Source organism: Centroberyx gerrardi, chromosome 6 (assembly GCF_048128805.1).
Source record: "Centroberyx gerrardi isolate f3 chromosome 6, fCenGer3.hap1.cur.20231027, whole genome shotgun sequence".
Taxonomy (NCBI): domain Eukaryota; kingdom Metazoa; phylum Chordata; class Actinopteri; order Beryciformes; family Berycidae; genus Centroberyx; species Centroberyx gerrardi.
Genome location: NC_136002.1, coordinates 26,867,843 through 26,893,065, shown reverse-complemented (window position 1 = coordinate 26,893,065; position 25,223 = coordinate 26,867,843). Strand labels below are relative to the sequence as shown.

Genomic DNA, 25,223 nt, shown 5'->3' with positions numbered 1-25,223 from the left:
CTTATTTTACCTCTGAGAAGTCAGCGCAGCTATGAAGAAGCAGCAACATGTTTTTCAGGAAGTGCAGACTGTGTGATAGTATCTTCAGCGGGGAGCTGAAGTGCTCCTGAGGTACTGAGGAAAGACTGTTTCTCATTTCATTTTCTGTCAGACTGATATACTAGTAAGGCTGGCGGCAGTACAAGCTTAATGGTGCTGATAGCAGAGCCGTGCCACTATGCGCATCTTAACACAACAACCACAATATCAGCAAGCAGGAGGAAGTGTGAACCAAACAAAATAGGCTTCATCACCATTGTGATTTTACCATTGTGTAGAGTGACTTCTTCACCTCCATATTACACTATGTTTGCATGCTGGTAATAAGGCAAACTATTATTATCCCATAATCCTTGGCAGAGACAATGTGGTTCTCCTCAACTCCAGCTGTATTTAGCCATTTTGTCATTTTCCTCCAGCTACAATTCGCAAAAAAGTTCAGTGACGAATAGAGGCATCACTAGCTACTGTCAACATATCCGTATCTAAACCTGGTCTGTAGCTTAAAGGCATGGTAACAGAAGGACAGGTTCAACCTTCCACACCTACCAAAGTCCTGACTAAATAGACACAGCTACACAGCCAGGCCTACATAGGCAGGGTTATCACTGACAACTTCAGGTTTCCTCAATTTTTATATTCTACAGGTTATTTTATGGTATGGGACAATCTAATCATAAGCACCGCCAGCTCTTTCCTGAAGCTAGAAAGCAGAAAATTGAGGCTGTAACATTTGGTATCATTATGATGTACAGCTTGGAAATGAGACCAACTTCAAAAACTTGAACATTAAGTTTGTCTGAGCTTTTCCATCTTACAAAAAGCTTTTTATTACAGTATTGCTATCAGTTTTGAGCCAGCGAAGGTATCGTTATCCCAAGAAAATCATCATGGGTACTGTCACAGTCACATTTTCCATCTTTTTCAGTTCATTTTCTTTGGAGCTGTGCATGGTGTGAACACCATGTATTAGATCATTTCTCACTATGGGAGACAGTTGTGAATGTTCAATAATACAGATTGAACTGCTAAAGGGCATAGCAAAACACATTTAAAAGAAAAAAAAATCAGCAGTATTACTCTTTTTTCCCATAAAGGATTTCAATGGAGTGTGAACTTCCTTTTTATCATGAAAATATAATACAGGCAAATAAAAGACACACTTCTGCAGAAGAACCCAGTGAGGGCATTGCATACATATTTAACTCAAGGTCCAGAAATCTCTTTGGTTCAGTGCCATCACTCCATTCAGAGGAAAAAAAAAAAAGCTATAACTCTTGCAAACCCCATTTAAATATTATGGCCTTTTCTGGAGAAGAGAGAGCATCACTTAATTGAGACCTGGAGCGTTGCCCAGCTCCAAGAGGTCAGTGCGACCCAGCTGGGTTATTCCTGGCATCCTTCAGCTATGGCCGGCATATTAACCCAGGACAGCAACAGCTCTCAACCACAGAGTACAGGCAACTCATTTAGGAGGCTTTATCATGCTAAAAATAGAGTGAGCATTTTCCACAGGAAAAAGTGGTTGCTCTCTTTAATCATGTACAAGACAATGTACAGCCTGGTCTAAGGTTGAAGAATGTTCCACTTGGCACATTTTCTGTGAAGCATCCCACAAGCACTTAAAAGTCTTGCATGTGAAATGAAGAAAAACTAAGATTCTTTAAAAAACTAAATCAAATGGTACATTCAGTTTCGAGTCTCCCCGTTAAAACCACACAACTGACAGTGCAGCCTTTCCTCTTTCTCTCACGCACTTTTCAAATTTGAGCCGACTTCCCCCGGCGAAGTAAATCATGGGGGAGGAGGACACAAACAAAATGAGCTAACCCACCCACCGCCTGTCCTACAGAGCATGTCTAAGCCCATCGATCACTGTCCCAGCGCTGGGAAGTGAGGGCTGAAGCTGATGTAACCAGGCTGAACTACCCCAGCTCTCTCCCGCGTCCCCCTCCCCCCTCGCGGCCTCGGTTTAAGCTGCAGCGAGCGGTGTTGAGGGTGGGGGGGGGGGGGAAGAGCTCAGTCGAGACACACGCCCTTGTTAACAACTGGACTGGACAGTCCACTAGAGCACCGAGAGCCATGAGCCGGGCCACTAATCACATCCTCAGCTAACATAATATCAAAGAGATACGGTCCTTTCTGAACACTGTGCAGCAAACCACGTGGGATATGCTGCTGGAACTCCCCATACACCGGCTCTTGTTGATCATTTTCTGCTGCTTTCTTCCGCAGGAGAGATCAAAGTGAAGCACAAAGTCAAATCTAAGTAGAAAAAAAAAAAACCCAGCACTAACACTACAGCGAAAAGCATAAAACACAACCATTCTACCGTTGATGAGGGAACAGTAAAGACAAAACTTTGTGAAGACTTGCTGAGATTGAGGGCGTTAAACACCGTAAAACTGATATTTGGGTTTAAGGGTCTCAACTCTAGACTCTAGACAACTCTGTGTAATGGATTGCCTGCCAGCGGAGTAGAAGGGCAACCATCCGTATCTATGAATGCCTAGCATTTAGCCGCCTCAGTCTTATTCAATCATCCTATAAAGGCTTGATCTTACCTCGTTCCAAAATAGTCTCATTTGTCCTGTCCTGATGGCAACCAGCAACAGACACAGAGACACTACAGCAGAGCACAAAGGATAAGATGTCTGCATCTATTTTCGATGGCTGGGAAGGAAAACATCTAATAACAAACACCACAAAACAATCTTTAGAGTGACTTGGCATCTAAAAATAGGATCAAAACTGGTTTGTCTTGCCAATTCCTTTTGTTTCTCCACATGTTGATAAGTAGACATGTTTTCCTCTATTTTTGGCAGGGGGCAAAACAATGATACTGTGGGAAAACAAACAAATTCATACAAAAGCCTTCAGTTCACAGAAAAAAAGGGACACAATTGTCTGGCATGAATACATAGTCCTCCAAGACTGTATAAGGAACACTACGTTTTAAAAAATAAATACGCAGCAACAGCAATCATCTCTTTATCTCAATCTATTTGAACATATCTACTGTAACGCTGTGTAAAAACAAGTCCACTCCCACGTGTTTGAACCCGATGCATCAGCCTGCTTTCCTAGGAAAGCTGACTGATAAACTAAAGAGATGGCAGTGGCCCAAGCAATTATTCATATTGTGCCTTTTTACAGTAATGCAGTAAAACAGAGTGTGCGTAGTACTATGCTGTGTCAACAGGCGGGCTGATAGCCATCAGTCAACATGTTTTCAAATGTGCATGAGCAAACATCCAAACTAAACACGTACGCCGGCCAAGTTAAAGGTTAGAGTCATCTTGTTTACCTCCCCTCCTATGAGAGCATGGGAGAGGAGGAGGCGGCAGGTTGTGTGTGGCTCTGGACCTCCACCTGGACCGCCTCCACCTGGACCGCCTCCTCTGCCTTACCTGCTGCTGCGCTGCGTACATACACAGCTGCACAAACACTGGCACCGCCGCGCTGGTGCACGAGCCTGTAACCACCTTGTTTGTGTACATTTTCTGTTCTATTACCAGCTTTTGTAAAGGTCATGTTTTGTGGCAGGGCGGTTTACCTCTTGTGACTTTGGATGCTTGAGTAGAGTCACACCGAACGCCTCGGGCGGCGCGTCTCATGCGACTGGGGCCAAGCTCCTGTTTGATCTGAGCAGGCGCCACATCGCCCCCCGCGCTAACACACTGACAACACCGCGGCGACGCTGCGTGAGAATGCACCGGCGCTTGGCCATTATCGCTAAATTATAGTAATGGTGAGCTGAGAGGGACCCCACCCTCGCTCTCGTAGGTCCCATTGGTGGGCTGCTGAGGGTTTGGGCGTTGGGACAGAGCGTGGATGGGAGAGAGGAGGGAGGAAAGTGGTCAGCGGGTTCTTTAGCGTCCAATTTCAGTCAATACGCTCCTCCCAGCAGCCCCAGTGAGTATATGAGCTTTCACATCTCTGGGAGCTCTATGGAAAATGGACATTAATGATTCGAAGAACCTACCAACTGCTAAAATGTTAGCATGATGTAGCTTTTCACTTTACTGGTTCTAACTAAGGATAGCACAAAAAAAATCCCCCATTATGCATTCATCCCACATCTACTCTACATTAATGCTGTTTCTTAGTTTTTCAAAGATTGTGAATAACTAAATAGGAATATTTATCACATCAGTCAGAGCATCATTACTGCCACTTCATTCCTTTGCGCCTTCTGGTGCTTCTGGAAAAAAAAAAACAACAGAATTTGAACTCGCCAAGCAGTTCATCTCAACACTCGAGCAGGAGAGAAGAAGAACTCCACCTCTAGATGCAGTGCATGCATTAAAAAAAAAAAAAAAAAAAAAAAAGGTGGAACTTCTACAATGGCTCCTTCTGTATGGTAAATAAATAACTGGGAAAAGGCTGCGACTGAATGCCTACACACTCGTGATCCTGGTTAGTGCGGTGAGAGGGGACAAGCTGGGCCGCTGCCTGCAGACAATGACGACAGCGCCGCGGCTATCTAGTCCTAATCAATAGCGGGTCACACGTCAGCCCACATTCCAGGAACAGATGGGAGTTTGAGCAGCGCGAGGGAATGCAATCCACTTACACTTGACAAATCGCCTGGGCATTCGTACGACACAAAAACACCTTTCAGATTTTCATTGTAATGCGCACCAAGTCTCCGTCTACTTGGAAGTGGGAAAACTCCTCTTGTTGTTAAGTCGTGAAAACCAACTGGTGTAGCATTTTTGTAGAGCAGAACTCAATTTGTAACCGTTTTTGGTGTTTTAACCACACATGTAGAGGTGAACTGGCAACCAAATATATACTGTAGACAAGGGAAACCAGACAGACACACACACACAAATACACACACACACACACACACATGTAAGCAGCAGCTGTAGTGTCGGCCCAAAATATGTTTTTCTGCTCTTCTGCCCCAGACAGGTGTCATTTATCTGTGTTTACTTATGCGACATCAGTTTATGTAAACGTGAGCTTAAATAAACAACAAATGGACAGAAGAGAGCATGGGGAAGTTCCTAGGAGATCTTGCAGTTTACACAGGACTCCCCGTCCCGGCTCTGTGTGCGTGTGTGTGTGTGTGTGTGTGTGTGTGATGCTAAGCAGACAGCTGCCCCAGACAGAAGTTTATGACACACGTTTCTGGAGCATTTCCAATAAATTCATGTCTCGCAAACATAATCGGAGCCCAGCGGTGTGCCAACAATTTGGGGCCGTTTTGCATTTTCAGCAGCTCCCGCCCATTATCTCTCCTTAGCGTTGAAGAGATCCAGATGCTCCGGGGCTGGACGTGGCACTGTCCCGCGTACCCAGAGAAATAAACACGAAAAAGACGTTAAACAGAGTTGCCGAGAGTATAAAACTACAGGCATTTGTAACCGACGGATGCATTAGAGTCCTGTTGCAGTTTAAAATCAGACTGCTCAGGTTTCCCCAATAGTCAAAACATTGACCTTGGAGGGCCGGCAGCTGCGAGACATAACACGTGCAGATAAGACCCAAACAGGCCCACAAATTCTTGCGTGTTAATAAAGAAGGTGGGGGGGCCGGCTGGGTCCTCTCGAGGGCAGGAACACTTATCTCCTGATGTGTCCCTGATGTGTGGAATTGCCAAGTTCGCTGCTCCTTTTAAAGCAAAGACATCAGCTTTGAAACCCGGTTAGCGCACGCAGAGCCCGCTATGATTCAGCTTTCAGATGACATTATAGGAAATTCGACTCCACGTATGCTGTCATCACAGCGGCATGATGGAAAGCTCTATCCTACAGCCCCGCCGGTGATGAAGAGGGATGTTGTATTTGATACCTCCAGTGCTAATTCACTCCCTTCACGAGGGCAACGATCTGCGAAATTTTGTAGCACGTTCGATGAAAAACAACCTCCTCGAAAGCTCTCAGTAGATATAATCGGCCTCAATTTGCAGTCGAACACTTTCCTCATTATGAAAATGAGTAATCTCTGGTCCTGTCTCCGTATCAGTAAAAGGATGGGCTTATTTAGCGCGAGCCCGCCCCGACGGTTTGACAAACGGGGAGCATTATCTTCAATCAGAAGTCTTTGTGTCACTTCCCCTGCCTCTGCCATCTGCTGCTGCTCTTACGCAGGGCCTTCGCCTGCGTGCGGCGGTCGCTTTGACGCCTTCCAAGGTGGATTCAGATGCAGAGCGGAGAGAGACGAAGTAAAACAGGAGGGAACTCTCTGTACCCTCTTTGGAAGATCACAGAGTTGGTACCGTTTACCAGCGAGAGGAGAGGCAAATTACAACTCGTCTGACCTCTTAAGTCTGACCTCACTCACCTCCCTCATGCGTCACAGTATCACTTCAACTCTAGCATCACGGTGCTTACAAGGCCGCTCTCATCATTCCAGTCATGTGCATCATCGCAGTCAGGCACTGACAGGAGGATCCGGCAAATATGACATCATTATGATGCCATGTAGCTGCAGCAGAAAATGATTCGGCTCGCAGTAAATTTCACACAGTATGTAGTTGTCATTGCGTAATGTTTACTCTGGTTACTGTGAATCAGGCGATAGTTCGATTTAAACACTGACGTGGTTCAAAGTGATACAGTTACCTTTGGCCATCTCAATATCAAGCAAAGCATTTTTTTTTTACAGATATTTTTGGTATTTTATGTTGCTTGCGTTGATGTGCTTACAGAACACTGATGCCAGCGGTATTATTCAAAACTTGAGGATGTTAATTTCTTTCATTTAGTTCAACATGAAAAGGGTTTCACGGTCAAACATGTTGTCTTTTGCCTCCATCGCTTGCCATGCTGTGATTTGTGTAAATAAATGCACCGTACTTAATGACTTTTTTGAAACAAGCAGATTTAAAAACAATAAGGTGTTTACATGGCCAAATAAATCAATATCACTAATAATTTACTCTGACTAAAACAATGCGTTTACATGACAATTTCGTAGTCAGAATATTGGAGGAATGCCTTCATCTGGTTAAAATCAGTTTATGCCTGTGTATGTTAACATAGCAATTGTGGTCCAGAGCAGTTACTTTCAAACTTTTGAGGCACATCCTGAGGCACACTTCAGCAAAGCGCAAAACTGAGGCATACCAAATTACTGCCTATTTGAAATGATATACTTCAAAAATGATTGGCCGCTTGGAAATGTCACATGAAGCCTAATTCAATCATATGAGAGGGCAAGCCAACACTAGGAGGAAAAAGAACAATCAGCAGCTTTTAATTAAAACTGGATTTTCATACAATTTAAGTAACATTTTTGTTTAACTGATTTTTTTTAATTTACTTTTGAACAGAATCTTAAATCATACTTAATGCTGACTTAATGGCCTAGCATGAAGAACCGCAGCCACGGAAAATGCATAACTCTGCTAATTCAACCCATACGAAATGTTCATATACAAAAGATGTAAATAGACATCAAAGGAAGTAAATGCTTATCACAGATACATCAAATTGTCTCTCATAATCTAATACTGGAGCTATTTCTTTGTCTTGATGTTAAAATGTTGGATGAGAATTCTTGGAACAAACCACGCACATGTGATACAGAGGCTTTGCAGTTACAAATCTCCTATCACCCACAGCTGGTGTCATGGAGGTGCTTTGAAGAATTGACTGTGTGCTAATAATCGCTAAATATGTAACAACCAGGTGATAAAACTGACAAAGTTTGTTGTGGTGTGGTAAGATAGATCTGTTTCCAAATTTAGGTTACTGTGACACAGAAAACTACCTTGTCTTTAGCCCTAGACCCTTTGGTCCCTACTCCAAAACACTATGTAGCTTAAGAAGAGTCAGCTCAGTTAACCTAAACAAGCTAGTTCGCAATTCAGATGTGTTTAGCTAGCTAACAAGCTGACATTATATAAACACAAAATCGATTCGATGCATCAACGGTGAAATGATCAGTTCCAGTTCCTGGTCAAAAACAGCCGAAATTAACCATGTGTTTTCAGTTCTATTGAGACAGCCAATTCATTCATTCGTTGCAGTTCACAGCTATTATTGCCCAAGAGTTATGGACCTCCAATATGGCTGCCGGAGGGTGCATTGTCTCATCTGAAAGCCCTCTATTGACACGGGTCAGTGATGATGACCATTAGTCTCTCATGATCTCACATACTGTAACACTGTCCGAGTTCGTCAGCACTTTGTGAAGGCTATATCTGTACATACAGTATTCTATTGCTCATAGTCTATATTTGAACTAAACGGCACAATGCTATTGTCATATCCTGCCATAGAACTGCAATGACTTCCTCACTGTCTAGACGTGCTGCAGCTGACAAAAGAAATGTATATAATTTTAAATTTATATTAGATTGTTGTTTGTGCCTCAAATTGCTGTTTCAAACAAACACAGTACAATGAGTTACATTTGGATGCTTTTATTCAAAGCATTTTACAGTACTGTGAGTGGGAATCAAACCCCTAATCCTAGCAATGCTGGTGCCATGCTCTCCAAATTGAGCTACACAAGATCAAATATTTAACAACGCTTGAAGGATTTTAACAATTAAAAAAAAAAAAAAAAAAATTCTAATTACAGAGATGTGGTTTTCTTTCATCGATCCAGGCTATCTATTTGTGTTGGTGGCATGGTTGTCTGAAAAATAATTGAAATGCTCCCGTTTCTTCTGACAACCTCACATTTTAAACTCTTAGCTTCTCAATTAAGTAACGTAACGTCCCGTTGTTCAGTGTATACACAAAGATTCTATACACTCAGTGTGAATTACGCTCAGTATCCAGTTTTGTTAGGTACGCCTCCTGTGTCACGTATGAGATAGGGTTGAGAGGTTCAGCTACTCTTAAACGTTAGAATGGAGAAGACACGTGATTTAAGCGACTATGAATGTGGCATAATCGTTGGTGCCAGTAGTTCCTATGATAAACAAATAACATCCAGTCAGCAGTGGTCCTGTTGGTGAGAAAGATTGGAGGAGAGTGACAAGTCTCATTCAAGCTAATATCAGCTCTGTACAACAGTGATGTGCAGAAGGGCATCTCAGAACATGCAACTCATCGAACCTTTAAGCAGATAGGCTACAGCAGCATAAAGACCATGCTGAGTCCCACTCCTGTCAGCTGAGAACAAGAAGATGAAGCTACAGTGGGAACGAAATCACCAAAACTGGACAACTCAACAGCGGAAATTTGTCTATTTTGACAAGTCTCGGTTTCTCTTAGAACATGCCGATGGCCGGGTCAGAAATTAGTCTAAACAGCAAGAATCCATGGATCCAACCTGCCTGATGTCAACAGTACAGTCTGCTGCTGGTGGTGTAAAGATGCAGAGAATGTTTTCTTGATGCACATTAGGACCCTTAGTAATATTTGAGCATCATTTGAACGCCACCGCGTATCTAAGCATTGCTGCTCGGCCGGGTGCATCCCTTCATGGCCACAGTCTCGCCTTTTTTTTTTTTTCAAATGGATACTTCCAGCAGGATAATGTGCCATGTCATGAAGCATCTTCCAGGAACAAGACAGTGACTTCAGTTTACTTCAATGGCCTGTGCAGTCCCCAGATTTCAACCCAACAGAGCATCTTGGAGATAATGGGATGTTCGTAGCATGAATGTGCTGGTGAAAAATCTGCGGGAACGGTGTAACACTACTGGGTCAGCATGGACTGAGATCTCTGTACCTTGTTGAATCCATGCCTGGATGCAAAAAGGGTGTCCAGTTCCAGTATCCAGTTCTAGCTAGATGTAGCTAATAAAGTGGATATTGGATGTATAGACATAACACCGAAGCTGATGATAGTATGATAGGAGAAAAGGATTTTCCATAAGCACCTTCTTGCCAAGTCTGCTATAAGATGCCTGGTATAATAATACTGAATAGGGTCCCAGTAGCTTGGACAATAATGTTGAAAACTGTTTTGTTTTCATAAGTGATGTTGTGTGTATATACACATAGGAGCCAAGTGAATGTCAAAGTGTGGCTGCAGGGTGTGCAGAGAGTGAGTATAGGTCTGCTCAGCTGTAAACTGGGGCAGCCCTAAGACATGCAGGAAACACGCCACAGGCAGAATAGGAGATCCCATAAGACTTAGCAATGCCAGTGGAAGCACAAATCCTCTCTTTTAAAGCAATGGCAGATGGCCTGAAACCCTGCTTTGAGTTTTTCAGGGAATGCACACAAGTACAGTATGTATGAAAACCATGAGTCAGAGTTATTTTTATGGGTTATTTATGCATTATTTTAGCATACAGATGCACTGTAGCTAAAAGCACTTTAACCCAATCAGTCAGAGCATCACTGTTTCCTCTCAACACTATTACAGCAAAGCGAGGGTGGATGGCAAGGCTTCCATTAGCTTAATGAGACTTGAGATGAAGACAAGAGAATCATCTGTTGTAATACTGCATGAAGTTGGTGTTGAGGAATACGGAGTAGGGCCGTATGCCTGTGTAGTGTACTGTAGTGTAGTGTACTGTAGTGTAGTGTACTATACTGTAGTGTAGTGTATGTAGTGTAGTGTAGTGTAGTGTAGTGTAGTGTACTGTAGTGTACTATACTGTAGTGTAGTGTATGTAGTGTAGTGTAGTGTATGTAGTGTAGTGTAGTGTAGTGTAGTGTACTGTAGTGTACTATAGTGTAGTGTAGTGTAGTGTATGTAGTGTAGTGTAGTGTACTGTAGTGTACTATAGTGTAGTGTAGTGTAGTGTAGTGTAGTGTATGTAGTGTAGTGTAGTGTAGTGTAGTGTACTGTAGTGTACTATAGTGTATTGTAGTGTAGTGTAGTGTAGTGTAGTGTATGTAGTGTAGTGTATGTAGTGTAGTGTAGTGTAGTGTATGTAGTGTAGTGTAGTGTATGTAGTGTAGTGTAGTGTATGTAGTGTAGTGTAGTGTATGTAGTGTAGTGTAGTGTAGTGTACTGTAGTGTACTATAGTGTAGTGTAGTGTAGTGTAGTGTAGTGTATGTAGTGTAGTGTAGTGTAGTGTACTGTAGTGTACTATAGTGTAGTGTAGTGTAGTGTAGTGTAGTGTATGTAGTGTAGTGTAGTGTAGTGTAGTGTACTGTAGTGTACTATAGTGTAGTGTAGTGTAGTGTAGTGTACTATAGTGTAGTGTAGTGTAGCATAACTGGGATGTGGGGCAGTTCTGGGATGTCAGACTTTCCTGTTGAGCCTGCTGGATGTTTTCTGGTCCTAATTCCACGAAACATCTGAGACAGGAGATCCTTCCTCAAATCTCTAAGCCAGGACTCTAAGTACAGTCGGTGTTCAACCAAGTTTTCAGCACAATGAATGGTTACATAAGCTTGTGTATAGTGGTTAATGTTAGAGTATGTTGAAGAACTGTATTCATTTTGGGACTTATTTTGCCCAAATATTAGTTATATTAATTCAAATATTAGTTATATTAATCAGAGATTTCTTGACCATCTGATGTATTTGCTGCTGAATTTGAGAACTTTTTGGGAGGTTTTTTTTTTTTCATTTTGTACAGTTGTAAAGCAGCCTACAAATCTAGGTAGCACTTTGCTTGACAGTGCTGAAAATAAAATAAAAATCAAATAACAATTGCACAGAATAAGGGGAGAAGCATCACTTCGACACTTGTTGCTGCTCTGTCATTAGGTTATTATTTTGAGGGAATTAAAAATGAATATAATCAGGCTGATATTTATTACTCGCTTGTTTTGCTAGAATATCTCCATTTTTCCCCTTCAATCATGATTTATACCTATTAAATTCTTTTTTTAAATGTAACTAAGTTTATTTAGATTTATGTGCTATAGGTATATTACTTTATTTATAACTTACACAACTGTTATTGTCAGTGTATCACAGCTTATTTGAGCATACTGTATCATCATTCCACAGAAATGGTCTACCTCTTTCCCACAACTACAATTTCATGATCTTGTACACATTGTCTTGAGTGGCACCTTCAAGGGGCCAGTACAACTCATATAAGCACACAATTTATGACACAGTAGAGGTTCTCAGAATTGATCAAAGTTTCACAGGAAACATTAAGACGTTAGCATGAAAAGGACTATGTGAGTTTCAAAAACATGCATGGTTCAATTACAAGTAAAAGAAAACCATTCAAATCCCTTAAGGTCACAATGAAACTGCATTTTTAGAGCATCTTGCCTCCTCAATTTGGTGTATTTCTTGTTGAAACAGGATATCCGGGCGGGACAAAACGTGGAGAGGGATCATTCAAAAGTGTAAACCAATGGGATATCGGTTAGGGAGAGAAAGGCAGTTTTATTTGATGGGAGGGGCGGGATTGTTCACAAATCTGTGATGGTTGGTTGGAATTTTTATGTACGTCTCCTGGTACACGATGAAGTCACCGCTAAAGATACTCTGTTTTCCAGGAAGTAAAAGCAATGAGATCTTGATATAAAAATATTAGATTTTTTTTTTTGGGGCATAAATTGTCAAATAGGTGTATGGTATGATTGCATGAGCTAAAAAGGCAAAAAGGCATTTTTCATTTCAGTGTGACTTTAAAGACCACCGGGCTTTAATGATCATCTAATTCTATGAAGGATTTAAGATGTCATGCCCTCCATTAAACAGATGACAGTTTTAAACCTGCACGAAAAAAAGATTTTATAGAAGATTGGAAGTCACAATTTTACTACATGACACTGTGGGCAATTATAGACCAAGATAGCTTAAAGGTTACAGAAGCAGACTTGTGACCCGAAGGTTGCCGGTTTGAATCCCTGGAAAAATCCGCCTGGAACAAGTGAATGAGTAACACCCCCCCTCCCCCCCTCCCTTACCAGCTACTGTCAAAGTGCCCTTGCAGCACCTCAGCCCCGGCTGCTCAGCGGCCAACAGCAGAAGCCTGGCTGCACTGGGCAGCTCCCAGGTGTCAGTGTGTGCAACTGTTTTGAGCGTGAAGCAGGGCGTTGCTGAAAAAGAGCAAGTGCGCTCAGTCAACCGTGTCTGGGTAAATAAATGTCAAAAAAGAAAATTAGATAGTCATCAGTGACTTTTTCAGTCTTCTATTTGGCTACACATTACAATGCCAGAGCAAGAAGACCCACGCCCGTTGACTAGATGATGTGGCTGCTGTGGTTAATGTTGCTATCAGATTGCCCTAACTGTGTGCATATCCCTTTAATTTCATGGGCAATTGCTTTATATTGTTCTCAGTTTTATACCGTCTTACGTAGACAAGTGGGAGATTTGCTCCAAGGTATTTCTACTGATTTAGACCAAGTCTGCTTACAGGCCAACCTAATGACGGTCATATGACATGTAAGCCCAGCTAGCAGCATGAAGCCTGTATATGACCTCTTGTTTGATTCTAATCAACAGTTCCATATAACTAGATTTCCGTACCTCCCACCAATAAGAGACAAAGACACAAGACATTATCCTACAGTGCTACAATCTAACAGTGCTATACTTAATATAGGTGTGTTATGCTATTGATAAAGTAGTAGTTCAAGTTCAAGTGTATTTATTTAGCGCTTTAAAAAACAAAACAAGCTTGTACCAAAATGCTTTACAGAAATTGGTTATAGCACACAAGCACATTTGGCAGGAAAAGCAAAAAGAACATAAATCTGTAATCAGTGGTAATTTAGTTCTATTGCTTTAGTCAGAAAATTCTCAAACTAGAGCTTGTAGATGCTAAATCAACTATTTGTGAATGGTCTAACTATACATCTATTTCCTGGAGTTCGATCATTTCTTGATCTTTCGATCAGCATAGGGGTTTGTACCTAAGGTATAACGACAAAATGAATCATCCCATCAGTTATCAGAGTCAGCTGTTGATGTTCCGTGTTGCTATAGTCTGATTCAATCAATTTTCAATTTACCACTAAGTGTGGATATTTTCACAATAAAACCATCATCTCTGTGTTGGTGTACCTTATGAGTGTAAATAAGTCAAAAACATTCTTATTGCTGGTCCAAATCACAAGAGAAAAATCAATGGGATCTAATTTCCTTCAGAGCAGCACTATTTTAAGCACGGCTGATAGAGAAGTCTTGATAGATGGAAATACATTTATAGACTCCCAGACCAATTTAATTTCTTTCCCCATCATGGGACCTCTGTCACAACATTTCCTGTAGGTGCCATCCAAAGGAAGTCTGGCATCTGCTATTGGTGCCATAATTAAGTTTTGGATAGAATACACACAGGCAAAACCAGAGTTCATGGCAAAGGACAGGATATTATGACAAAGGTTCAAACAAGGCTGCCATGGGATTTTCATACCGAATGTCAAAGGATGTGAGAGAATGGATGTGCTTGGGGTAGCAGGCTGGACTAACAAAAGCTGAGAAAGCATGATTTCTTGACAGAAACTTGCTAGTTTCACCACACACTTCAGATTTTCTCCTTCATACTCACTTCAGTAACTGGTTATGGATTAGTTTCCTATTAAGAATGAATAAGACTGTCAGTGAATAAACAATACTGCTATTGACTGTAGATATGTATGACTGTAAATGACATATTATCTATATTACTATTTTGTTATATTTTTACCATTTTGTTATTGTTATTTGTCTATAATACTGCATCTTAAGTTTCCATTTCTCTGTTTCTTTGCTTCCTTCTTGCAGTTTAATGTATGACATGCTGCTTTGGCCACATTGTATCCTGACAGTCATGCCAATAAAGCATATTTGAATTTGACTGTCAATCACAAGATTCCCCTTTAAGTGAACACATTCACTGAAGATAAACTAATCTGACACTGCAGTCACGTGAAGCCTGCACCCCCAGTTTGTAGATTCGGTGGAATGGCCATGCGAGGGCCCACAGATAAAGTGGAACAAGGAAAATGTCTGTGCGAGAGCTGGGTGTCTGTCAAAGCAGGAACTGGGAGGCGTTCTGAGTTGACCTCCGAGGGCAAGGACTTCCCAAAGCCCCTCTGCAAAACAACAGCAGACCCGGCAGCTGACACTGGGACCGAGGCTGCTGCTCCGACTGCCTTGAAAACACACCGACCGCCCCCACCTCTCTTCCTCTCTGCTCTGCTCTGCCCTGCCATCCAGGAGGGCACAGAGTAAAGCCCTTTGGAAATGGCACTAGTAGAAAGCAGAGGCAGCAACTATCACCATGCCGATATGATCTGTCTGGAATGTGGCAATGCTTTACTGTATGTGAACAGACATGTTTGTGATGTCAGACGCAACAACGGACAGAGGTGGGTGGCTTTAGCAATTTGATCCCAACCAGAGAACAGGAATTAAATTGTTTACAATAAGATACGTTGCGTGCGTGATTCATACGCTAAACATATGAATCATACATGTTTGAGTATGATTCATGCAGGTGACAGCAGTACTCATATGCATATGTCAACATTGGGGGTCACACAAAAGTGGTTAAATTTGAATGACAATTGTCAGGTTAGGAAAAGGAGTAAGGGCTTGCCTTTATTATGAGTTGAGAGGGAAGAAATGTGTCGACAAATATAGTAATTTTCAACTAACAGGCAGTTGGACTTGGATATATATCCATTATGCTTGCCTTTCCCTCTTCAAATAAAGAATGAACGGCCGAAGAGCAGCCACAGATGAAAGATGCTTTGGAGGTTAAACGCAGCATACATGACAAAGCATGCTGTCTGACCACAGACAGATGAGTAAAATAGCCTCAGCAGAACTGTGCATGAGGCACTGGGTATGCGCTGGCTGGATTAGTCAGTTGTTTTCATGTTCCTTCTGCTTACTCTGGACAGTGTTCAACAAAAGCAACCAGGCCCCTCCCACCTGCCCTTAAAACACTGCCCACCTCTGCTGCCTGAGAAGAGATAATCAAACTCCAAGTGATTCATTTAGCAGCTCCGTGACACAAAGGCCGATTGTTTTCCTTGTTCGGATGCAGTGTGTGAAAAAGACGTGTAGCCGACACATCTCCGCGGAGCCACCGTCACATGTTCGGGGACCCGGAAAGTTTATGTTGATCATGTGTTTGTGCAGCAGGCGAGCTGACACGCTGTTGTAGAAACAGTGAGTCACTAATATGAGTGAGGAGCATTTGTAAACAATTACAAAAGTTTAACCAGGACTTGTCATGCTTGTTACTCAGCATACACATGTTGTCTCCTGTTTTCAGCAGTTACGTCCAGACTTCAACTGCCACTAGTGTTTTGCTCCCTGACTTTGCATATGATTTGCATGCCAGACTTGTGGCGGAGGTACCAGTTTTTACTCATAATTACATAACCCTGCACTACAGTACATTAGAAATGCGTGGTTATGATACACATTTTTTCGCAGAATCTTTACAGAGGTTCACAGCTTTTCCCAGGAGGCTTTGCTGAATTACAATGACCAGTCATCTCAACAAGCATGAACTACTGATTAACAAACACAGGCCTCGTCTGGCTCGGGGAGGAATTCACGGTAGCAAGGGGTGGAATATGTTGACAGGGTCAGTGCTGTTAAGGATTAATACACCTTTTCATCGTTCCAAATAATCTCCTGAGAGTAGGAGCTGTTATAGCAGTAACTGTTGGAGTAGATAAATGTCAATTAGTGCTACAGTAGGAGCTGCTGGAGTAGATACGTGTCAATTACAGCTCCGAAACAATACATTCCTTCACCAAAACAACACCTCTTCGGATGACGAAGTTCATTGCAATATGACAACCAATCTCGTCCCAAACTTGTCACCATGTTCCTTGAGCAAGACAAACACCTTCATGCTGGAATGTCTGAGAGTGAGCAGTATAGCTTAAAATATCCCTCTACATTAGGATGTCAACAATGTCAGATGACAGCAATACTGGGGAGTAAATGGCCTTGATTGTCCGTAGCCTGCCGCTCTCAGGGTTAAAGTGGAAGGAATTTCAGATGGACAGATTATTGCGTTCACAAGTCTGCCTGTTCTGGACACTCTATCTCATGACACTGTTTTCTGGCTAAAGCTGTGTGTGTGTGTGTGTGTGTGTGTGTGTGTGTGTGTGTGTGTGTGGCTGTTGATAGGTTATTGGTCAGGGTGAGAAGTAGGGTGAGAAGGGCTGAGAGGCTGTTCCCTGCTCTCTTGCCTGAGGAAGGCCATTATGTTAGCTCCGTTATGCCTTGTGAGGGTTTTTTTTTTGTTTTTTTTTTTGCTGTTTATACAGTACTGCTATGAACCAAGCAAGTTTTTTCCTCTGTACCGTTGCAGCTGCTGTTCCATACGCACCATGGTGGTCTCTGTGTAAACATTAGCCAGCTTTAAGTGGAAGACAATGAGGAAATGACAGAGGTGGTGGTGGTGGTGGGGGGGTGTGCATTTGAAGACATTCAAGGATGGATTTCCAGATGAAACAGAGAGATGACATCATGGCAAAGTCAGCTAGTAGGAACATGGAGAGGCCTGGTAATGCAACACCATACATAAACAGCGGACAGCTGTATTTATGGGACATTGTCTCATGGTTCTATCTGCCTCCATAAATCCTATTATCTGATTTAGTTAACAGCCATTCTCCTGCCTAGCACCTAGCAAGAGACGAGCGGCTTTGGCACATAAAGCCTCATCAAGGCGCTCAAGTGCTGTGCAGATATCACTATTGTTGTGACATTAGTAGGCTTGGCCGCAATGAACACTGGTAATATCATCGCTTGATTAGACATTACCTCATCATGATCGGATGAAGCCTAATGCCAGTTTTTTTTCTATCTGAAAGCTATTTAGTGGAAATTATAGACAGCTGTCCAGTATTAGGGAACAGAAGGTTTACCTCCATGCTGTCATAGCACCCCACACTGAGCTGCTCCCCCATGCAAAATCTGGTTACATTCATATATTCCATAGATTTCTACACGTTGTTTGCTGGTGGAGACTGTTTATCAGTCTGGAGAATATGAATAATAGTGCTGCTTCCTGTATGACATGACACTGACAAAGAGAGGAGAGGTCCAGATGGCAGTGGGATGCACCTGCTGCAATTGGACCTCAAATATCCCCAATCTGAGTTTCACACCACTTGCCTAACATGCTGAGGAACAGAACACAAAGGGGAGCAATTTGAAATAAAAGAAAAAAAAAGAAATGACAAAAACTCTGCTATTCCTGCACCAGCCAAACAAATAAAGAAAGCAACTATGCCAAAGTGTCATTTACTTACATATCTTCTCAGTTTCTTCTCCGGCGGCGACTTTCTCAGCCAGCCTTGGAAGATGATTTCTCCGCCGCTCATGTTATTTATCAGTGTCTCCTGCTTCTTGTTGCTCTACAACAACTCCTTCTTCTATCACTAGTACATGACGGGTCCTGAAGGGCTGCCTGTTCAAAGTGCTGTCGGCGTTTGGCACTCACTGGTGCAGTCCGCTCCCTCCATCTGATAAAAGCAGAGCGAGTCTTGGTAGGAGGTGTTGCTGGTCGCTCCCGGTGCCACTGTGCGCAACACCCGGCGCACAAAAGCCCAGTTGGGGGGGGAAAAAAGCGCAACTCGACTGTTGGGGGGGAATTACGCACGGCCAGTTGACGCGGAGCCGCGGGGAAACTCAACTGATGCAGGGTGAGGAAGTATCGTAGGGTGTCTGCAGTTTGTTTTCCCAGTTCATACCACGCCCACCCAGCCAAGAGGGATGGGCTGCGCGCATACACACACACACACACACACACACTGGGATGATCAGGCTGGGAGCACAGCTTGCCACAAAGTAGCCTCAAGATCCCACACAAAGTTAGAGTAATGGCGGCATTTAATGATTTGTCATAGGCTATGTAAAGATTAATGTGTACATTTGACAGTACGCCAACTACGTGCGGTGTCTGTGCAGGAATCCGCACGGAAACGGGATGGTGAAAGTCATTCTACTTCATTTCAAATGCGGAAACGCATCTGATGCCAAATTCTTTATCCAAACGCATGCTGCAGAAACGCCACGCCAAACGCGGCAGATATCATATTCGACCAAAAAGTAAACTCTTAAAAGGGCTTTTGTGTGTTTTGAAGAAAGGATAAGCAAATTGATAGCGAGTTAACTGCTGCTGTTATTGACAGAATAACAGAGATTCACGATTTCACAGTTGAGATGGGAAAACGCACCATCTTGTGGAAACTTGACACAAGTCTACTTGACGTTTGTTTTGAAACTTAAATCTCTGAAGACTGAAAACCGAACATAGTATATACATGTTGAATAAATGAATCAGGAGACATAATTTGTGAAATATCAAAATAAATAGTGGATGAATGAATAATGGAGACATGATAATTAAAATGTATAGACAACTGATGAAAGATTCATAGTGGATTTCATTTTTGCCAAGGAGAAAATAATCTCAAATACCAGTGATCATTGTTGTCATGTTATAGATGAAAAGACATTCAAAATAGATAGATATCATTTAAACATCAATCTTGACAAAAATGTTGAATATCATATTTATTTCAAGTTTATCAGACAGAAAGAACAAATTATATTAGTGGCTTTAAAAAACTATTAAGCTCCCAGTGTGTTTTCACAGAAGACAAGAATGAGAAAATCTAGGGAAAGGAATTACATCTTTTATGTTGTCAACCCCCAGAATGCATTGCAAATACCGCTCAAATCCCATTCCGAAGCCACCATGAGGCACGGAGCCAAAACGCCTCAAATCCAAATACCTGCGAATAAAAAAAAAAATCCAGTGTCATAAGACCTCTGCTGGTGTTATCAGAACCGCTGTATTAAAATGTTGTCAGTGTAAATATAAAATGTTTTTACCAGCCATAGGAGTCCTCTAATCCGGCCCTGGAAAAGTGTAATGATTGATGTCAGAGCTGTAGCATAACTACTCACTGGTTATCAAGATTTTAATACTAAACTCAAGATCTGCGATAAATCCTCTCTAGCATCATTTTTCATGTGTTCTCTGTGCATGTGCAGCTGACAGACTAACAGACTCTGCAGACTTTGCTCTGCAGCTAACAGACCGAGAGCCAAGAGGTCACAAGGTAAAATAAGGTGCTGTGCATATTAGGGTTAAACCGATATCTTGGTTTGCCAATACATCAGGCCGATATTGGCTTTTTATTAAATATCAGATATCAGCCAGTCAAGTCCACTGTCGAAATGATGGAGGTTCCTCGTCTTACTAACAGTCTGTAAAACCTGAAATGAAATTTGACTTTCTTTGCACATTTTATTTATTAATTTCAGTGTTAATCTGTGTTTTTATAATAAAATAAGTTTGCACACGTGACAATTTCAGTCATGGGTGCTGGGAGAAAAAAATAATAACATAAGTATATAAGGCTCCCGCACACCATCTACTTGCAAACCACAATTTATTGGATGTTTCGGTCGTAGACCTTCTTCAAGCATCAAACGGTCTATGACCGAAATATCCAATAAATTGTGATTTGCAAGTAAATGGTGTGCGGGAGCCTTATATACTTAAATTGTGTTTTTAGCAATTAGTTCTTCATTTGAAGGCGAATGTATCCCAGAGTTTCCCCTACCATTGAATAGGTGGAGGGAGTCACTCTGCCTTAAGGAGCTGCTAACTCACCTAAATGAATTTCATTAGTCTGGATTTCAATGGAGAGTTTTAGTGTCCCATGATGGTCTAAATGTTATTTCAGAGGCTTTTCCACCCTGACAAGGACAAAACTCTGAGGGGAAACACCGAATACTTGTAATTTTTTTGGCATGAAAATGGAAATTTTTTAAGAGATTGAGCGGCTATCGGGAGCTTCAGTCTAAAAATACTGGTATCGGCCTTGAAAAACCCATATCGGTGGAACCCTGGTGTGTATGTGCTCTTCTTACTGTGCCAGCCGAGCCCTCAGCAGGTCCGGCCTCTCCTCTCTCAGCGAGCCCCCACAGAGCTCTCCGACTCCTGGCACGAGAAGGTCCACCGCAGCTGCCTGCACACAAACCACAGGCGCGAGCCAGTCAGCTCGGATATGCAAATCCTCGCAATAACCCGACTGGCATTTACCAGGAAGAAACTGAGCGGTTAAATCATTGATCCACTCTGCATTTTTAACCGTATCGCTGTGCCTTACTGTATGCTTAGGACGGTCCTGGTTGTCTCTTGCATAAAAAGGCTTCAGGTCGTAGGGATAATCAGTGACAAAGACTGGAACGCTGCCGCAATGTTTCACCAGGTGCTTCTCGTGCTCCGTTTGAAGATCACAACCCCACTGAAAGAAAAAGAGGAGCTAACGTCAACATAAATCTGTGGTATACAGTAACTGGAGCGCTGGAGAATGATAGTGTTAATGGTAAACACACAGTAGAGTCGGATATCACGTCTGCTCTATCAAGGAGAAAATAAAATCAACTTACATGTGTTGGAAAGGCAAATTTGTGAGAGCTGCGGTTCAGGATGTCTATCGCCTCACTGTAGGTAATTCTGAAGGCAGATTGAGGTGATATCATTATATAATAACACCTTTATTTATTTAATTCATTCAAGGTCTTTGGATGATTAATTTTGTGTCATTTTTGTAACGATGGACACTTACACACTGAATTTCCTCTTCAGCATAGCATCCACATTGTCCTTAGAAAACGTAGATGAATGAGGACAAAATACAGGAATTGGAGATGATAATAAAGTCAGATGCAGTCATAGCTGGTTGGAATCAGTAGCCGAGTTAAATGAGCGTCCTCTAGAACTCACCCTCTGTCCAGGAGTCACGTGCCGGTGAAATAAATCCACATCCTCCGCACAGTGAGCCAAGACATGCTCTGTAGCAGACCTGAACATGTCCTCCATGACCTAGGGAGGGGGGCCAGTTTAGTAGTTAAAGTCACATTGAAATTGAAAAGACTTCAGCATTTTTAGCTCATTCTAACAATCATACCATACACCTATTTGACAATTTAAAAAAAAAGAAAGACAAATTTTATTTAATTGTATTTTCATATAAAAATCTCATTACTTTTACTTCCTGGAAAATGGAAAATCTTTAGTAGTGACTTCATTGTGTACCAGGAGGCGTACATAAAAACTGTTTCTCTCCCTATCTGATATCCAATTGGTTTACACTTTTGAATGCTCCCTCCCTGCGTTATGTCCCGCCTCAATACCCTGTTTCATTGTGACTTTAATGCTGCATCAGGCTCCAAATGGCAGCCAGGGGCAACTGTTTGAAAATTTTGAACTTCCAATACCCAGAAATCATGTAACGTGATTCAGGCAGATAAGATAAATACATAAAAATCATACATAGTGCAGCTTTAAGTGCACAAAACGGAACTGCCTCATGGAATAAACGCAGTAGGATGACTGATACTGTGGAGTAACACTGAGTTTGAGCACAATGACACACCTTGGTGAGATCCTCTAAGGACTGAGTGAAGGAGACCTCAGCCTCCACCATGTAAAACTCAGCCAGGTGGCGCCTGCTTTGGGAGTTCTCCGCACGGAAAGTTGGCCCAAATGTGTAAACTCCAGAAAAAGCCCTGCAAGAGTTTGAGACAGGACAGAATGAGAAATGTAGTGTGTGTGTGTGTGTGTGTGTGTGTACATGTGTCTGTCTCTCACACTTCTCTCTCCCTCTTTCTTTTTGCCATTTCTTACTCTATTAATAGAACACAAGTGTAGAATGCTGTAAGTGAAGTGTAAACATTTGCAGATGATCACTTGAAGATAAATTAATTCACTTTATCTCACCCTGACATCACCTCCAGATGCAGCTGACCAGACACGGTCAGGAAGGCCGGGACAGAGAAAAAGTTGCCATCTTCCTCCTTCTCCTGGCCAGATGGCTATGGGAACAGCAGAGGTCACATTTGTAAGGTTTTACAGTTGGACAAAAATAAGACTAGGTAAATTAATTTTATGTTAATTTTCAGAACAATTATGAACACATCTGTAGATACTTGCCTCCACCCGAAACAGCTCCCCTGCCCCTTCGCAGTCATTTGAGGTGATCACTGGAGTGTGAATCTGCACAAAGCCATTTTCCTGCAAAAAAAAAAAAAAAATGAGGAAATGATTCTTGAGTCTTGCTCTGCATTCTGCAAAACTCTCCTCCATTGATGGTCTCACCTTGAAATATGACTGGATTGCCGCAGTAGCCTCACTTCGTATCCTCAACAGGGAGCTAAAGATATTTGTTCTACATCTCAGATGAGGAAACTGGCGAATGTACTCAAGGCCATGTCTCTCTTTGATTTTGAAGGGAAAATCCTTAAAGAAGAAGACACAGTGGCAATTGAAAATTACACCTTAACAACTACAGCATAATCAAACTATCACACAGGTGTAATTCAGAGCCACTACAGTGAGTCAGTAAAATGTGCATGGGATGTTTGAAGAGACTGCTTTACTCACCACAGGGTTACATTCCCCAACTACACGGATTTGGTCTGCTTGAAGTTCAACTGGCTGCTTTCGGTTTGGACTTTCCTTAAGGCTACCTGTGACTTCGACAGCACTCCCAAACGTGAGCAACCTGGATAAACAAAAGTAAAAGTATTATAGACATATGCAAACTTCATGCCTAACACACTATAATAAGGATTAACTACAGGGGAGAATAAGATAATTAGGCCTCACGGATCATTCAGCTCTGAACTGGCGACGATCTGCAAGGACTGCAGGGAGCTGCCATCATTCACATGGAGGAAGAGGTTTTCCTTCTGAGGTCTGATGGAGCGAACCCAGCCCTGCAATGGAAAAATACATCAAATTACACTAGCTGATCATTCTGGGGTCACAGGAATATTTGGTTGCATCTATTCTCAGGACACCAGGCTATTGCACTCTTTCTTATTGGTTGATTGTAATGTTAGCAATCTAAGAATTTAACTCATTCTGCTACTGCATGTCATTCTTGATGAAGGTATCAGCTCAATGCCTAAAAAGTAAATGTAAAATATACAGTAAGTTAGCTGTTTTGGGGCAGCTTGTTAAGCAAAGTGAGAAAAAATAAAGTATAGCAAGTGCTGACCTGGTTCATTATAAGATGCTAATAGGGATTCAGGTAAAATATACAGTAAACTAACTGTTTTGAATAGCCCTCTTGGGGGAATTTGTTAAATAACTTCTCAAAAATAAAGTACAGTAAGCCCTGGTTCATTATAAGATGATAGTATGGATTCAGGTGAAATATAAGCTAGTCAACTGTTTTGAAATAGCCCTCTTGGGGGTATTTGTTAAAATCTCAAAAATAAAGTACAGTAAGTATAGCCCTGGTTCAATATAAGATGCTAGTCGTGATTCGGGTAAAACAAAAGCTATTCAGCTGTTTTGGAATACTCTCTTGGGATAATTTGTTAAACAAAATCTCAAAAAATGAAGTACAGTAAGTTGGTTCAATACAAGACGACAGGTAGGTTGGTCAGTAGTTAGCACAAATTAGCCAAATCCACACTTGACGTTACCATTAAATATCCAGTGACAAAGAAGCTGTACCTGTACTTTGATATTTGCTCCTAATTCACCAGACGAAAGTGCTTCGGACACTCTCAGTTTTGTTGGTGTCTTCTTGCAGTAATGTCGAATACTTAACAATATTCCTCGAGATAGTGAGACGTTTGGTGCAAGAACAAACATTTTAGCTGCAGTTTGAAACATCGTGAGACATCTGAGCCGTTAAACCGTTAAAAGCACAATATGTCGCAACGATTTGACGGTAGTAATAACATATTTAATAGTATTTTTTCTGATATCTCAGTTCTTTGCCTGGAGAAGTGACTTTCACGTTGTGTCACTGCCTGCTATTCATGACAGGAAGACTTCCTGTTTAGGTCTTTCACCATTGGTCCAATTCAGTCACGCGGATTCTGACCAGCCAATCAGATTTCGGTTTCTCACTGAAGCGCATTTAATGCACTAGGGAGTTGTAGTTTTCTGAAGAAAAAAAAAAAAGGCTTATCTACAAGGAAATCAGAGATGCAGAATCACAAAACTATGATCTATTATTTAGCACATTTATTTTGAGAATATTTAATCAGGACAATGAATACAAAAGAACTGCCAAGGAAAGAAAAATATGCAGACAATGTTTGCATAGTCATCATTTGCCAAATCTTTATTAACATCTTATTAAATCAACTGTGCTGTATGAAAGAGGGAGGAAAGAAACACATTTTGCTACAAGCAGATTACTTACTGAGCTCTTATTTTATACCTAATGACTGAATGCAATTGTGAATACAGTACAGAACAGGAAATATATATATGTATAATGAACTCTTGTTCTCTGCTTGTAATAACACAGTCACTCTCCATCAGTTGATTTGAAAACAACTTGTTCCCTATCTTGTAGTCTGATTTTGTAATCTGATTTTGTAAGGGAAGTGG

At 41.8% G+C, this 25,223-nt stretch overlaps 2 protein-coding genes across 3 annotated transcripts in view; both read right to left on the bottom strand.

Moving 5' to 3' along the window:
- Positions 1 to 18,440, bottom strand: part of gab2 (GRB2-associated binding protein 2) — a 42,817-nt gene extending 24,377 nt beyond the window's left edge. For both annotated transcript variants that reach the window (XM_071917510.2, XM_078284129.1), the window contains exon 1: positions 18,097 to 18,440. In XM_071917510.2, coding sequence (XP_071773611.1) covers positions 18,097 to 18,168 — 72 coding nt within the window. In that variant the 5' untranslated portion in view covers positions 18,169 to 18,440. The remainder of the gene's footprint in view (positions 1 to 18,096) is intronic.
- Positions 18,441 to 19,232: 792 nt separating this feature from the next.
- Positions 19,233 to 24,626, bottom strand: nars2 (asparaginyl-tRNA synthetase 2, mitochondrial). Its single transcript, XM_071917512.2, has 14 exons — positions 24,333 to 24,626; positions 23,475 to 23,584; positions 23,250 to 23,370; positions 22,965 to 23,105; positions 22,800 to 22,880; positions 22,587 to 22,681; positions 22,243 to 22,375; positions 21,591 to 21,689; positions 21,433 to 21,470; positions 21,254 to 21,320; positions 20,971 to 21,108; positions 20,732 to 20,829; positions 19,685 to 19,711; positions 19,233 to 19,584 (listed from the first exon to the last, which is right to left on the bottom strand). Exons 1-14 carry the CDS (start codon positions 24,492 to 24,494, stop codon positions 19,440 to 19,442), a joined length of 1,455 nt encoding a protein of 484 aa, XP_071773613.2. The 5' UTR covers positions 24,495 to 24,626; the 3' UTR covers positions 19,233 to 19,439.
- Between the last annotated feature and the right edge of the window lie 597 nt (positions 24,627 to 25,223).

Bases quoted from the DNA above. Each gene is read 5' to 3' on its own strand.
- nars2 (XM_071917512.2), bottom strand. From the start codon at position 24,494: ATGTTTCAAACTGCAGCTAAAATGTTTGTTCTTGCACCAAACGTCTCA. The intron at 21,690-22,242 runs GTGTGTCATTGT...CCCCCTCCCTAG, and splicing joins CCTTAGAGGATCTCACCAAG to GTCATGGAGGACATGTTCAG. The intron at 19,712-20,731 runs GTAAGAAGAGCA...ACACTTTTCCAG, and splicing joins CTGAGGGCTCGGCTGGCACA to GGCCGGATTAGAGGACTCCT.